The sequence below is a fragment of the Corylus avellana genome, chromosome ca8 (assembly GCF_901000735.1).
Source record: "Corylus avellana chromosome ca8, CavTom2PMs-1.0".
Lineage (NCBI taxonomy): Eukaryota > Viridiplantae > Streptophyta > Magnoliopsida > Fagales > Betulaceae > Corylus > Corylus avellana.
Genome location: NC_081548.1, coordinates 3,105,741 through 3,123,140, shown reverse-complemented (window position 1 = coordinate 3,123,140; position 17,400 = coordinate 3,105,741). Strand labels below are relative to the sequence as shown.

General features: G+C 35.5%; 1 protein-coding gene across 1 annotated transcript; it reads right to left on the bottom strand.

Moving 5' to 3' along the window:
* Nucleotides 1–7,150: 7,150 nt before the first annotated feature.
* LOC132189587 (putative UPF0481 protein At3g02645) lies at nt 7,151–8,782 on the bottom strand. Its single transcript, XM_059604332.1, has one exon. The coding sequence runs from the start codon at nt 8,780–8,782 to the stop codon at nt 7,151–7,153; it is 1,632 nt and encodes a 543-aa protein (XP_059460315.1).
* Nucleotides 8,783–17,400: the final 8,618 nt, after the last annotated feature.

Sequence of the window (17,400 nt, the reverse complement as noted above, 5' to 3'; positions counted from 1 at the left end):
TTTGATATGTAGGAGCTTCAGGGGTTTCAAATCTAATGTGCGAAATAAAGCGGTTCCTGACGGCTACATTGCAGAGGGGTATATTGCAACTGAGTTGGTGACGTTTTGCTCTCATTATTTAGATAACGTACTGACATTTCACAATAGGCCGCAAAGAAACCCGGATGGGTCTAAAGGGGCGGGGACATGAGTCGACCTCGACAAACGCACATTGACTCAAATCCACCGTTATATTATGTTTAATTCAGACGAATTTCTCCAATTACGGATGTGAGTCAGTTTATAGCATAGAATGTTCATTTATCTTACACCCTTAGTTGCATCTTATAATTTTCATATTTAAATTAAAATTGTAGGATGCACATGGATACACTTAGGAAACCCAGAATTAGGGGGCGACTGGCGGACGATCAGTTGGAAACCCAACATGTTGAGCAATTTTGCCATTGGTACCGTGACTACGTAAGACTAATGTCATGTGTACCTATTAAATTTCATGTATTTGCTTCTTATTTCTATTCCCTCATCACACTAATTATGCGACTTTCATTGTATTATACTCGCAGGTCGATCGTTTGGACGATCGACATAAGAATGAAATGGGTCACAAACTAGTAATACATTGTAGAGGGTCGATAATCTCAGCAGTCCATTATAATAGATATGTTGTGAATGGCAAGTTGTTCCGTACGGTTCATGATGTGGGAAAGAGGTCGCAGAACAGTGGGGTGTGCGTGCCGACTGTTGATGGCCAAATATACTTCGAAAAACAAATCCAAATACTTGAGGTGGAGTATTATAACAGGACGAATTATGTTATGTTTAAGTGTGATTGTGCGGACAACACATTGGACAAGGGATACAAGGTGGACAAGTATGGCTTAACGTTTGTGAACTCTAAAAACCTTGTCCATACGGGAGAGTTGATTACTGATGAACCGTCTGTGCTGACATCCCAAGTGGGACAAATTTATTACGTCGAATATGAAAGGAATCCAGATTGGGCTTGTGCTGTAAGGACAAAACCTAGAAACGTATACGACGTTGGTTAGGGCCAAGGGCCTCATGATGATCACGTCAACTACCACGAGATTGAGCCACTACTATTGAACAAAAATCTTGATGATCCGCATGATGACGTCGAATACGTTCGACAAGATTTAGTACCAATCGAAGCGTATGTTATCATATTATATTTGAATATTATGTACATGTAAAGCTTTGTTATCTATTTATACATTGATTGTCATTCATTGGTTTGATGGCGTATATTTAAACATTGATTGCATATCTGATACATTGTACAGATTACTAATCCCGAGCTCATTTATTTTGCAAGGTAGTATGAGTACTCGAGGGAGGACAAAAAGAGGACGAGGGACACCGTCTTCTACGCAACAGACTATAGGTGGACGTGGGTCGAGACCGTTTGACCCTAATGACAGTGAGGCGCAAGATGTTGCTATACTACTAAGACAACTGTCAGGGTATCAACCGATACTTTCAAAACATGTGGACGGGCAACCCCCTGCGACACATAATTATATCTTCAACATTGAAGATATTCCAGGCTCCTAGAGTCAAATAGACCCGACTTTGCTTGACCTATCCCGTCCGACAAGCCTTACCCAGTTCGGGTATTGATATGAGCGTAGTCCTACATTTGACTCGAGCGTTTCTCCGAGTTTGCTATCCTCGCCAGCGAATTTGACCCAGCTGGGTTGGTTGCCGCACGGCTTTTTTGATCGCTCGCTACACAGCAGAGCACGTGTGGATGATAGTGATACGCAGGCCGATGAGGACTTTGAGGATGAGACAGATGACTTAATAGACGGCTAGCCTGTTGGACCTGCTGGGCAAATGTCGGGCGTCAAAGAGGTTCGGACGATAGGTATGTATGCTAGTCAATGTTGAAATAAGTATGTATTTGTTTATATATTTTATTCTATATATAAGCATTCACTTTCGATTAATGTCGGTATTTTTTCATTTTTGTGTGTTAAACATCAATGCAGATTCACAGAATAATATTGAAGTATTGCATATAAATGCGTCGCGCAAGGTATGGGACATCCCCCTTGGGAAAAGGATTATGTTGGAGTATAATGGATCGTGGCAGCCAGTAGGACTAAGCGGGTCGAAATTTAGACGGGTGATGGGCAAGACTGTCAGGGGCGGGGCTTTCCTTAGGATATCTGATTGGATGAAGGTACCCGGCAGCACGAATGAGGATTTGTGGAGCTCATTGATGGTATTTGAAACGTTACGAAATTCTTAATTTACAATCATATGTACATAGCAGCTATTTTACTTATTGTGTGAAACGATTAGTTGATGGGGAAAGTATAATATACGTATCATAATTTCTCAATTCCAAACTTATGCAGACGCAGTTCTATATCTCGCCTGGCTTGGACATTGCGGCGATCCAGAAGGACGCATTCTGTGACATGGGCGACAAGTTGTGGCGTTGGAGACATGACTTTAGAGCAAAACTCCTTATTCAACGAGGTGAGACGCCTGCGATAGTGAAGCAAAGGATGTCCAAGCTCCTTAAAGAGTACAACAACGCAGACGTGGATACATTGTTGGAGCAATGATGCGATCCAGTGTATCAAGTAGGTCACTAAGTTAATTTCAATTGTGTAGTTTCAGTAACGGTTTAATATTATGAAGATGTGCCACAAATTAATAATGTATGTGTTGTGTACGCATAGGACTATACTCAGCATATAAGAGAGATACGAGCCAAGAATAACACACTACACTACACCGGCTCGAAGAGATAGGCAAGGTTATGCAATGAGGAGGTATGTCTATCATTTACCATTTATATACATATATATGTCATCATTAATTTAATATACATACTAACACATATGGATCGTGTTGTGGGTTTTTAATTGCAGCTAATTGATACTGGCAAAGCTCTTACGCGAGTGAAGGCTTACATCAAGACCCACCGAAAGATAGACGGTACCTTCCCAAATCGGGAGGTCGAGGAGAGAGTTGTATGTTGTTTACACCCCTCATCTTGTTATTTGTATTTGCGTATAGAAAACTTATTTATAATTAACACATAAATAACAATGATTGAATGTAATGTAACATACAGTTGAGGATGGAGGAGCTATTGGAAAACGATCCTGCAGAATTGGTAGACGCTCCTCATGGGACTATTCGGTGGGCACCGAACGACGCATACGCCCAAGCGCACAACTCTAAGCCCGATATGCAGGTCATGTTCGGGGGGTTAGTAAGAATATTCTTTCTGCGCACGGCTACATCTACGCTTACTATAAACCATCCTCACAGAACCCAAGAGGCTCCAATGTCCCGCAAATGATTGAAATAGCACTCGAAGTTGAAAGGGAGCAACACAGGATACATATCGTTGCACAATTGGCCCAGCAGAGGGCTGAGATTACTGCGGAGGTGACCCAGCAGTTTACTGCACAGATGGCAGCGTATGAGGCCCGACTTCGTGTGCTTGAGGACTCGAGACATGTCTCCGAGCCGGAGGTGACCAATGTTAGAGCTCCGCAGGACTTAGAGTCCCCAGTCCATGTGATTGTGAGGTCCTCAATAGCTAGCGGACCAGGTAAAATTATATTAGTTTTTGTTTCTCTTTAAGTAATACGAGTAACTTCTAAAATGACTATCATTTTAATAGTTAATAAATTTGTTTGGTAATCACACTTTGTTCGTATGTTTTTGGAACATATGCATGTGTATAACACATTTATACCGTAATATGTGTAGATGACGTAAGACAAGTAGCTGAGGATGGCAATAAAAACGAAAACCCACAACGGACCCCGAGTGGACAAAAGTCTCGCTCATCAAGACATTGTACCACTGGTTCAGCAAGCCCGTATGTATACATATGACTTATTTCAGACAAGTTATTATCGAATATTTATAAATAGCGTATATACTTAACTCAAAATACTTGAAAATTAGGAATACAAATTAATATGTGTTATGGTTGTGGAAGTGCTGGATACGCGTAGATCATATATATGCTTCGTAATTTTAGATCATTTTCACAGTTTGAATGGATTATCATTGAAACTATGTATATACCCTGAGGCGTGTGTTGGCAGTGTAGCTATAGCGTTGAAGTTATTTATCGTCTGTTCATACACGTCACTAAACCTGAATATTGTTGAGTATGACCTTCGTATAGTTTGACAAAGCTAATCCCTTAGGACTTGATGATTCCTGATTGATTGTTCGAGTGTTTGTTTGCTGACTGATTGTTGTGTAATCATTTGCAATGAGTGTGGAGAAGTCGACCCGTCATGATGGTGTTCACTGAATTTTTTGTTGTGGTGTTTGTACGTAATGTATTCGCGAATCACTTAAGTTGTATGTTTAAGGTTTTGTTAATATATATATATATATATATATACATATAGTTATAATTATTTGTTTATTAACAATGCTGTTGTATATAGACAATGATGTATATATATGTATGTTTTGTGGACATGAAATGGATATATGTTGTGGACAATGTTGGGATACGATTTGGGAAATTGATGTATATTGATAGCAATTGATGATGTATGTTGAGAAATGGATGTATATTGATAGCAATTGATGATGTATGTTGAGAAATGTATGTTAACAATCAGGTGTACAAATAAATAAATTTTAGAGAAATTAATTAAAAAAAAAAAATTATGCATGAAATAGTAATGTGTCAGTTTAGTAACGTGTCACTAGGGTTAACACGTTACTAAATGTTAGTAACGTGTATATAGTAACGTGTCTAGCGTATTAGGAATTTGGATGTTGCTAAATCCAGTTTAGTAACATTTCAAGACTGACACGTTACTAAATAGTAACGTGTCAGTTTCGACACGTTACTAAGTATTAGTAACGTGTAGTGGGTTCTATATGTAAGAAATAATAATGCGGAATAAATAATGCAGAAATAGTAAGATAGTGACACAGAGATATATGTGGTTTGATATATGATCTACATCCACAAGATCAAGCCCTAAGGGTGCATTAAGCTCTTATTTCTTTGAGTAATATTTACAATATAACATGCTCCTATTTATAGGAGAATCATATTGAATACAAATAGACTTCTACTTTAACTAGCTTGGTAATAATCTTTAACTATTCACCAGTAACTACAGTGATAGTCTTCAAGTGTGACTCAGTGATATTCTTCAACTGTAAGTTAGTAATAATCTTATACTGTGACTATTATTCTTGAACTCCATGATATGCTCTAACATTCCTTTTCAAACTCAAGGTGTAAACTTGTGAAAACTTGAGTTTGTTCTTTGGTTGGCAACGTAGGCCAAGATGGTGACCGCAAACTCGTTGGAGTTGGTGGCGACCGAGGTAGTTGAGTGGAGTTGGTGGCGGCCGAGGTAGTTGAGTGGAGTTGATGGCGCCGGATTTGAAACATCGGTTGCTCTTGAACTTGAACATAGGCAACTATGGCCGGCATCGGCTACTATGGCGAGTATGTGCCAACTGCGGGCTGAATTGGGCCTATGCTTTAAACAATACCACAGAGCCGAGAAAAAATTGGCCAACTATGGGCCAATGGACAGGCAACTTGGCCTCTCTTGATGGGCAACCTAGCCTCTTTTGTTTTTGATTTTTTTTTTTTTTTCCGCCACTTGGGCCGACCTACCTCTTTGATTTTTTTTGTTTTTGTTTTTGTTTTTTTAATTGTTGAAAAAAGTATCCTAATCTCGGATTACATGAACTGGGATAAGGATAACCTTAATCCTGTAACCAAACTGCTCCAGGTATAGCAACTAAACTAGGATACCATATTTCTAAACTAGAATTGGAATAGCTTTGCACTCAAATAAGGATAACTCACACCTGTAGCCAAACATACTCCTTTTTCTTCAATTTCTTACCCAAATTTCCAGCACACGCTGCTCCTGGCCTCTTACCAGGTACAGCATACCTCCAAGCCTCATAGGACACCGGAAAACACACCGTTTGAAGTCCGAGATAGAGGAAAACGTTGCTACGCCGGTGCTGGGCCTTGACAACCGTGGAGAAGGCGCCGGATCTGAGACGAAATCTGAGGGAGACGAAGACGGTGGAGAAGTTGACGCCGGAGAGGATGGCTAAGGTGGTTGCGCCGCTGTACTTCGTGGATCTGTGGCTGATAGGCAGCGAAGATTGGCGGTGAACGGCACAACTGAGCAGCGCTTCCTGAATAGTGGATTGCCACTTGCGATGGAAGGCGATGCCGAGCACTGGATCTGAGGCGGGGACGGCGGAAGAGAGATCAAACCGGGTAGTGAGTGCCGGAACCCAACATTGTCCGTGACAGGAGGCGGTGTGATGGTGATCTGCTGTTGGATTAGCCGTGAAGGCTAGGTGGAATTGGTTACCGAAGGCGGCAAAAGTTGCCAGAACCACTATTGATTTTTTTTTTTTTTTTTAATCTAGCCATATATAGTGCAAGATCTATGTAAAGAGATCTGCAAAAATATTGACAATAAAGAATAAGAAAACAAAATAGAAGAAAATAAAAAATTCGCAAGACCACTTTGGTGTTAGCCGAAAAAGCTCTGATACCATGTAAGAAATAATAATACGGAATAAATAATGCAGAAATAATAAGATAGTGACATAGAGATATATGTGGTTCAGTCTATGACTTACATCCACAAGATCAAGCCCTAATGCTGCATTAAGCTCTTATTTCTTTGAGTAATATTTACAATATAACATGCTCCTATTTATAGGAGAATCATGTTGAATATAAACAGACTTCTACTCTAACTAGGTTAGCTTGGTGATAATCTTTAACTATTTACCAGTAACTATAGTGATAGTCTTCAAATGTGACTTAGCGATATTCTTCAACTGTAAGTCAATAATATTAATAGTCTTATACTGTGACTATAATTCTTGAACTCCATGATATACTCTTAACACTATATTGGGATGACCATATATAATTCGTGGCTAAAAATAATAGAAATTTAGAGAAACAAAAATCACACACCAAACCAAAGATCTGGCCTGTAAGAAAATGAAAATGATAAACTTAAGAACTTCCATACCATATATATATATATATATTGATTGCTCAGCATGCCGTCAATCAAATACAAAATCTTAGACACTTAACAACAACAAAAAGAGAAAACGTTCATGGAGCCTCCATCCATTTGGAGCAATTGTACACCGAGCAAGCAGCCTGCAAAGTAGACATCAATATCAGAATGTTCGCTGCTAAAAACGTAAGACATGGCCATGAAGCAAAGACATACTTCTTCATCGTCCCATTCATCCTGACCTTCCAACTCTCGGAGTAATAAGTATTTGCACCTTCAATGGCCTTGTCCAGAATTGGAACTTTTGTTTCCCGCACAGACTTCGTCATGCCATTCCATAGCGTTGCCACTTCTCCATCGCTTTTGAGGCGGTTCAAGATGATCCCTGCCTCTCGAAGAATCCTCACATCCTCCTCATCGTCAATTATTCCGTTCATCAATTCCGTGTAACGTGTAAAAACCATCATCTCCGGTGCAATACATGCCTCATAGGCCACGAGGTTCCTCAGCACAATTTCCGAGTTATCATCCAAATGAATAACGGGAAGGTAAAATTGACAAGAAGACTTGTCAAAATTTATGGATTCCAAGCCACCCTTTGCTGGACAAAATTTGACACCAATTTTATGAAGCTGTGTCACACTTGGGATTGCAATCTCTTCGACCAAAGGACTTAATTCGACTTCCATCTCATGAGATGTGCTTTCCACCTCTTCGGCCACGCTTCCTGCCGATGATATGAAATTGTTTATATCACCTTTGTTTCTAAGATGAAAAACATAGGAGAATATGATTTTAAATGGCAGTGTAGCTAAAAACGTGACTGCTTTTGACTTGTAAATTTTCCTGAGAAGGCGGAGCAGCACCAAGTTAATGTAAAATACTGCTGTCAAGAATGATTTCAAGGCTTTTCTAAACCAGCCAATCTCTTCGTCTTCTTTAGGCTTCTCCTGCTCACTGCAATCAGGTACAAGTTGAAGCTTTGGCGCAACCATATGGTAGAGAAGTTGTAGCAAATGGGCTCTCCAGAAGCAATCTTCTCTAAAACATTGGAAATTAATGTACTTGATGGGCGATAGATCTTTGCAAAAACCCATCAGCATGGTGGCAAATACTTCGTCATGATTTTCACCCGGATAAAAACTGTGGACTTCTCTGAGTAAAAAGAGAGGGATTTGGTTTTCCAGCTTAATAACATCTCTGAGGATCGCGTGGTGTGCGGTTTTCCTCCTTGTATAGTCGATCAAATGTGCCATCTTAGAAGAGATTCGCATAAGCGAGCCTTCTTCCGTTTCGGGAGAGTAGGTTTGGAGATACTCCAACAAGAAGGAAGCATCTATGGCGAATATCCATGCGAGTGTTTCCTGGTCGAACTCCAAGAACCTATGGTAGCAAGAGCGGACAGTGCTATCACTTTGGGCAATATGGTTGACCATGTGGCAGAATTTGATTTGTTGGAGATTCTTTTGCACTCTTTTAGCTGAAGTGAGTTTGTGGTGCTCCATCTCGAAGAGTTCAGGCCGCTGGTGATGGTATGGGCCAAGGGCTATAAGCTGTGGAGTGTATGCATCTGGTTTGAGAGATACTAGGGTTTTGGGTACACTGAAGATGCTCACTTCAGCGTTAATGTCTTGTAGGTCTTCTTCTAGGGCTCGACTTATCTGAATGACCCATTCTTGGTCATAACTAGACTTTGCTGGTTCCATGGCTTTTAACTCGGATGACATGGTCTCTTTAGGGTGAGATAGAGAAGCGAAAGAGAACAGTGAGTTTTTTGTTCTTCTTCTGAAGTGCTTCTTCTAAAGACCACGTCGAGGCACTCTTTTATAATGGGGTTGGACTTAATTAAAATGGGTTACTTTAAATCTTTAATTAGTTTACTTAAAAGAGTAATATTAACACTGTGAGGATATGAAAACTTTGCTTCTGTTTTTGTTTTTTTTTTTTGTTTTTTTGTGATTGTTTTGGTTTCTAAAGACCATCATTCGCAAGCTGAGAATTTAAGAGGATATGAAAACTTTACACGTGTAACATGTTTTGATTTCAACGATCAGCTGGCAAGCAAATCAACTATTGGCTAATTTGGTCAACTAGCTAGCGTTCAACTTGCGTATGATTGTTTTGCAGAGGATTACTCTTAAATTCTGAAGAACGTACGTACTATGAGGTTTCACTTACGCCACGTAACAAAACATATTGAATGCATGTTCCATGGTCACTCTGAATTATTAATTTTGTCGCGTTAGGGGTAATTATTGTTCCACTTTTAGCTCTTTGAACTAGACTTTCAAAAGATCACTTATCTTAGTACGACTCTAGTGTAAGCTCGCTTAGTTGCTGTAGAGTTTTGATGAGATCATAAGCATCACAATTTTAAAATATGTTGTTGTTATAAAGAGTGTGAACATACATATATAAGCACATCTTCATCTTCATATTCAAACTATATGAGACGTCACAACATTACTAGAAATGCTTATATATGTAACTATAATTCTTTTACAACATGCTAACAAGTCCATTATTTTTATAGTAAAAATTGAAGTAATTATAAGTACTATATAATTACTATAGCTTTACCCCCTTCAGTCCCCTCAAACATTTTGAAAATGTTATTAAAATATAATTTTTTATAAATTTATCCCCACAAAATTATATTTTTGCCCCTTTTAAAAAATTTCTTTTTGTTTTGTCCCTCCAAAATTATATTTTTATGCCCCCTTTTAAAATTTTCTTTTAGTTTTGTCCACTCTTTCAACTTTAAAAAATTGAAAATGCCCCCATTTAATTAGTGACTTCCGCAACATTATTTTGGCTTGACTCTAGTATTTATGAGAGCTCCAAGTGATCCCGTTAAGAGAAAAAGTTCACATTAAATGTACCTTTTTTTTAATCCTATAGATCTTTTTAGTTTATTTTAAAACATAACTTTTGTATGCAATAATAACTTACAATTTACTATGAAATTAAATTTAAGACTTATCTATATTTATTTTAGATAAACATACACAAATACACATATAGAGAGATGCTATATGCATCTATGTGGTCATATATTTAGGTAAGTTTGTCCCCCCATAATATAAATCCAGGTCCGCCCCTGGTTTTCCTATTGTTTTTTTTCTTCTCCTTTTTTTTCCAATACACCTTCGAGATAGCTCAACCGTGAAGAAAGTGAACTCTACGCAGACATAGAAAAAAATTAAGAAAAGAAAAAAAAACGTGGTTGTCTTTGTCCATCTTTTCATCATAGTGGTATTTTTCCCTAATTAATGGCTTAATTAACGTTAATCTTTCACTACGATTTTTTATTCTGTGGCCCAGCAAGAATATTGGATAAATGATCATTTTGTCTCATTGGTTTGTTCGCGTAGACCGTAAGAAGGATCATAGGTTGGCGTGTTTGAACGCATTTCGGCCTCTACTTTCGTTCAAACGATATTGATCTTGCATCAGTGATCAGTCTATGGCCTTGTGATTGTGATTCTCAGCAGATTTACTGTTTACCAATTTTTGCACATCTACTAAGCGATCGAGTTTATCTGTTTAAATAAATTTTGAATTCTTTAATTAGAATGATCTAACATATGCGGCTTAAATTACTAGTAATTTGACTAGAAAAATTGCTAGAGATGCTTATCTACGCTTCTTATAGGGAATTTGGTGGCATGCAATAAGCGTGAAATGTGTGCAACATTGGTCGCCTGATAAGATCATATATAGCCCAATTATTAGTTTCATAGTGATCATAAGAATGAGTTGACTGTATTTTAAAAATAATAATAGTTAAATTGGCTTATAATGTCATAGTGAAGATCTTTATTATTATTTTTTTAAAAAAAAAATGTTTAACTAAAATTTATCGAACAGAATGTAAATTATTATGAAAAAAGTAGAAGGTAAACAACATATTTAAAGTTTTTTTCTTTTTTTCTTTTTCTTTTCTTTTAAAGCAACAAACAAAAGATTGGTCGAGTCAACAAATGGGCATGGAGCCATGGAGATTAGAGACACCATTCGATTAACATCAACATGTAACCGCGCGCTTGGGTGACACAACAAAGTGGGGGGTCGGCACCGACATTTAGAATGAGTAATGTTAGAAGGACGACTAGAGTCTTCCTTATATCCTTCTAAATGTGACATGATTTTTAAAATTATTAATAGATTAAAATTTAATAATGTTCATTTCAAATTCAATGGTAATTTTGAAAGTCACGTCACATTTAGAATAACACAAGAAAAACTCTAATCCTCCTTCTAACATTATTCTTTACTCTTAAGAAAAACAAGGGGGATGTTAGAATATACATATCTGATTCATATATTTCATAATTAGGTTGATATCAAATATTTTTCGTATATTTTAGCATTATAAATTTGAATGTTGACTCCACAATTTACCCTTGTTTTCTTGAAGTATTTTCTTCGCAAGAAAAATGAACGCTACATGGACTACATTGCACGACTGTTAACTTGTGTGTTACAAACAAGTACACAAAATAAAAAGAGCGCTTTTCATGACTATGTAAGAGAAGTAGAAAATCTTTGGCTTGCTTCAAACACTACTTTGTTGGTGCCATTTCTTGGCCTGTTAACCAAGATCCAAAGGATCGAGCCATTTTTTGTCCCATTATATTTGTTTGTATTTTCTGCATTTATTTTTTGTTTTAGGTTTGTTGTTGAGGAGCCCAATCATTTTTGGTTTTTTGATTCATAGTACCATTTCCTTATTTGCTTATAAAAGAAAAGAAAGAAAGAAAAAAAAGAAATCTATAACATAAAGTTGAAGCCATAGCTTACATAATTAAGCTATGGCTTTGTTGCAACCAACGGGATAAAACTTATTAACCACGATTTTATTGTTGTTAGAGAAATTTTTGGTAATAAAAGAATTTAACATTTTGTTAATTCTTTTTTTATATTTTCAAAATAAAAATATTAACAAATAATCCACGACACAAAACACTCTTCAAAATTTTGGCAACCCTTTTCATCCAAGTATTTTGCTTTTTAGCAAAAAAGCAAAAGCATAAACTCCAAACACAAAACATTAAAACTATATATTTTCACTTTTAGACTAAGAAAAAGGGTTTCTCTGGGAAAGCTTTTTTTTTTAATAATAATAATAATAGATTAATATGATATAAAGATGAAATGAGTTTGCTTTGCCCAAAAGACACCAGCTCCATGCATTTTGTCAGCTGTCACATTAATGGGTCATATTTTCAAATTAATCATGATCGTAGTGTGGCTTGAAGTCCAAGTTGAGAAATTTTAGTCAAATCGGGGTTTTAACTTGAATAGTAGTCATAATCTTTTTTTTTTATTTTTTTTTTTTTGACATGTCCACACAAGAGGTGAAGGGGGATTCGAACTAATGACCTCCGCTTTATAAGGCGTGGTCCCCAACCGATTAAGCTACCCCTTGAAGACAATAGTAGTCATAATCGTACCTTGGTGGCTGAGGTATGAACCACGAATAAATGAGAAACATCCTAACCGACTTTCAGGCCAACTTAGGAACCCAGATTTGACTGAAACTTCGATCCCCAACGTATATACGTACTTTTTAGTATATAGATCGATCTCCACGTGGAAATTGTTGATTTTAGAAATGAAGAAACAATTAGTTATAATTAACACTATTAATTAATTACTACTGCATGAGACTACGTACTTTTGATCAGAAGCCACCTTTCATTAATGGAAAGCTATGAAAATGGTTGCCTATAAGAGTCTCAAGAGAGCTAACGGAAGGGTTTAGGACCTCGTAGTAATACTGATGCAAAAAATAAAAAAATAAAAAAAAATATAAAAAAAAATATAAAAAAAAAAAAAAAGAAAGGGAAAGAACCGGGCATTAAATTTATTAGTATTTAATTTATATTTTAAGAGTTGGTGTTATTTTGTAATCTTTATTAATATTTAATTTAGAGAATAATTTTTATAAGCTCTTGACACAAACTAAGCATTTTGTGCCCTCCATTAAGATGTTGACATGTCAGCCTGAAGAAAAACCAAAAAAAAACAAAACATCATATCTTTCCCCTCTATCACTCATCTACGAAAAAACCCTCCCCCTTCTATCACTCATATGTAAAATTTGAACTAATTTGGCTAAATGACAATAATCAATTGGTTGTATGATCTTGCCCGAGCAGCCCCTTTCGCATATGAGTGATAGAAGGGGGAGGGATTTTTCGTATATGAGTGAAAAAATGGGGAAAGGTATGATCGGGTGTTTTGATTTCATTTGTTTTTCTTGTTCTAAGATGATGTGTTAATCTCTTATTAGAGGGCATAAAGTTCTTAATTTGTACTAAGACCTTATAGAAATTATTCTCTTTAATTTATGGTCTAAAAATCTGTATACAATAATGGGCTTGACCCAAAAGTTTATCAATTTAGGGTTAAGGTTTTCTGGAGTCTATTTATGAAAACCAGTTATGATATTGAAAATAAGATGTTTTGTTCTTTAAGAGTTGTGATTACTCTTTTTTTGTGGTGGGATTCCACGCTTCTACTGAGATGTCAATAGTTTATTGTTCTTTTGCTCTTGATCCGTGCTGCATTAAAGACTCCTAATTGTAAGAATATTTTTACTTTGGAGAGTTAAAATGAAAAAAATGCATATTTTTGACTCGTCATCCGGCTCCTTATTATGAGGAAAAGTTTGAGGAGCATAAACATTGCTCCCCACTAGTAACTAGTAACTAGTATTGTTTAGGGGTGCAAAGGCAGGCGGTTAAAAACCGCCCGCTAACCGCTCTAACCGCTTAACCGTATTAACCGCTAACCGCTAACCGCCTTTTTATATAATATATTTTTATAATTATAATTATAAAAATATTTATACATATAACATAATCACTTGATCATTAAATCACAATTTTTTTTAAAAAATAATTAAATCACAATTTGAGTATTAATATATTATCACTATAATTTATATGATTATATCACATGAGATTGATTATTAAATCATTTGATTATATAATAACAAATTATACATATATAATATGACATAACTCATAAGTATACCAATTCATACTAATACAACAATTAAATATCTAGAGACTTATTTCCAATGTATGTTATAAACTTATAAGTCTATATATGTTATAAGTCTATATAAGTCTACATATGCATATAAATAATATAAATGTATAATATCAATACTTAATCATATGATTCAATGACAATTCAAATACTTTATTCAAGACTTCAAGTGAATCATATTATTAATGTACAATGATGATATGATTCGTATAATATCAAATTAAGTAATTGACATTGAATTAAACAATGACCAATGTGTTACTTATAAACACAATTTAAGTATTAATGTATTATCATTATAATTTTAGTAATTTATATATTATCACTATAATTGATATGATTAATTGATTATATCACATGATGACTTGATAATTAAATCATATGATTATATAATAATAAATAATACATATATAATATGACATAACTCATAAGTCATAAGTCTACAAGTTAATCATATGATTCATGTACAATGATAATCACAATTGATTCATGTACAATGATAATCACAATTGATTCAATTGAATTAAACAATATATTACTTATAACTACAAGTCTACAATTTAATTAAAACATTATTAGATACTTTAGGAATTGAATGTTGGTTGTGATGTCTTGGAAGATAGCGACTACCAATTTAGGAAGATGTTTTCCCAACACGTTGAGGAAGAGGATGATTTGGCATGTAAGTCGGAGTTTGATCAGTATTCATTGGATGAGTGTGAAAAAACAATAAAAGATTTTGATATTTTAGGTTGGTGGAAGGTTAATGCGTCCAAATACCCTATCCTCGTAGAGATAGCTCGTGATGTATTTGCCATTCATATTTTCACTGTTGCTTCTGAATCCGCATTTAGCACCAGTGGACGTGTATTGGATTGCTTTAGGGGTTCATTGTCTCCACTTACCGCTGAAGCCTTGATTTGCACACACGACTGGATAAAGAACCACCTGAGCGATGCCGAGTTGGAGGAGTTTTTGGTAGAATTTGATGAGCAAGGTAAATGTTTATAAATTAGTTATTTGCAACTTCATTTAGTTTTCATTATTTATTAATTTATTCTAATTATTTATTTATAGATGTGACTCAACCTTCAAGTTCAAGTGCTGCTTCATCTTTTGCCTAGAGGTTTGTTAGTAACCAAGGTTATTATTTTTTGAATTGTCATAGTATTTTAATTACAATACAATTATATTAAGCACGTTTTGATGTGTACATGCTTGTGCCTTAATATTGTTATGTTTAATATTATAACTTTTCCTCTTTTGATGTCCACAGGATTTGCTAGAGGACCAAATGAGAAGATTGATGAAGTTTTAATGTTTTATTTGTATCATTTAATGTTTTATTTGAACTTATTTTATATGCTTTGTGTTGAATTTTTTTTATATATTTTTTATTATATGTTGTGACAGTTGTCTGAATTCTGAACTTTTTTTTTGTATGTTGTGTTGAATTTTTTTTAAAAAAAAAAAAAAATTCAACACAACATACAAAAAAAAAAGTTAACCGGTTATGATTTAATATTTAAGAAAATTTCTTTAAAGTACAAGTAAATGTAAATTTTGGGTCAAATATTTTTTATTTTTCAATATGGACTCTTTTTATAGCAATTGGGGCAAAGAAGATATTAAAAATACAAGAAAAAAAAATGAGGGTAAAAAAAAGCCCAAAAAGCTCAATTTTAAAAAAACGGTTAGCAGACGGTTATCTATTTCGCTAACTGCTAACCGGCGGTTAACCGTTAACCGCTAACCGCTAGGCGGTTAGTGAAATCTACTAACCGCTAAGACGGTTATGTTAGCGGTTATTGCCACTAACCGCTAACCGTAACCGCCTTTGCACCCTTAGTATTGTTCACTCCAAAATGAAAAATAATAATAATAATAATAATAATAATAAATCTCTCTTCTCCCAATTTTTTTATTTTTATTTTTTTTCATTTCTCATTTCCTCTTCTCTCTCTTTCTTTTTCTTGGATACTCTCCCCAAACACATAAAATTACCGCACTGTTTACTCTTCTCATTTTTTTTTTTCTTTTTTTTTTTTCATTATGTTGTCTAGAGATATACAAATGACTTATCAATTGATAATGGTGAGAATCATAAATTTTGAAAATACGACTATTAGGAAAAGAGAAATTTTGAAAATATGACAGTTTAAAAAAAAATAAAAAATATATCATTAGAACAAGAATGGGGTGGCTATTCTCTATGTCCTACGAGCATCTTCACCAGAGCTTTTAAATTAACTTTTTAGTTAAATCTACCTATTTTTGTGCTCCAGCAAACCTTGTAAAATACAAGATCTCCCTATATATGCTACAGTGAACTTTCATATTTGAAAATTTACTGTAGCAGCTGTTAATAATATTTTACGATTTTCAAGGTTTGGGGTGTTCTTGGAGTTGGATTTTTTGGTGCAAATTCTGAGTGGATAATCTTTGCAATCCTGGTTCTATGGTGGTGAGCGAGAGTGAGAGAGGGGAAAGGGGATTTGGGCTAAGAAATGAATCAAGGGGAGGGGTGGGAAAAATAATAAAAAATAGATTAAAAAACAATATTTAAATAAAGTAGATAGTAAAATAGATAGTCTGCTGGAGTTCATTGTGAAAATGTAGTAGCTAAACTAAAAAAAGTTGATTTTGAATAGCTAAACTAACGACCATTGCAGGAGATGCTCTAATAAATGCACTTTTTATGCAATTGTTGGGCAAACATGCTCGCTGCCTTGCCCGATCAAGGCTGAAGGCTCTGGCCTAATGAAACCCAAACCGCGGGCCAAGTGAATCTCACATATATTAAAAATCAAACACCAAACCAAAGATCTAGCTAGTAATTAAGGAGGAAAGAGAAACAAAATCATTCAATTAAGACTTCCATATATACCATATAGAATACAACAAGACAAAGAATTCTAGCTTATTAAAGAATTGAAAATTTTATACTGCTCAGCATGCGGTCAATCAAATACAAAATCCTAGACGTACAGCAATTAATATCATAATGTTTGCTGCTAAAAACGTAAGACATGGCCAAGAAGCAAAGACATACTTCTTCATTGTCACGTTTATCCTGACCTTCCAACTCTCTGAGTAATAAGTATTTGCACCTTCAATGGCCTTGTCGAGAACTGGAACTTTCGTTGCCCGCACAGACTTCGTCATGCCATTCCATAGCGTTGCCACATCTCCATCGCTTTTGAGGCGATTCAAGATGATTCTTGAATCTCGAAGAATCCTCACATCCTCATCATCATCAATTATTCCGTTCATCAATTCCGTG

Coding starts and splice junctions, on each gene's coding strand:
- LOC132189587 (XM_059604332.1), bottom strand. CDS start 8,782: ATGTCATCCGAGTTAAAAGCCATGGAACCAGCAAAGTCTAGTTATGAC.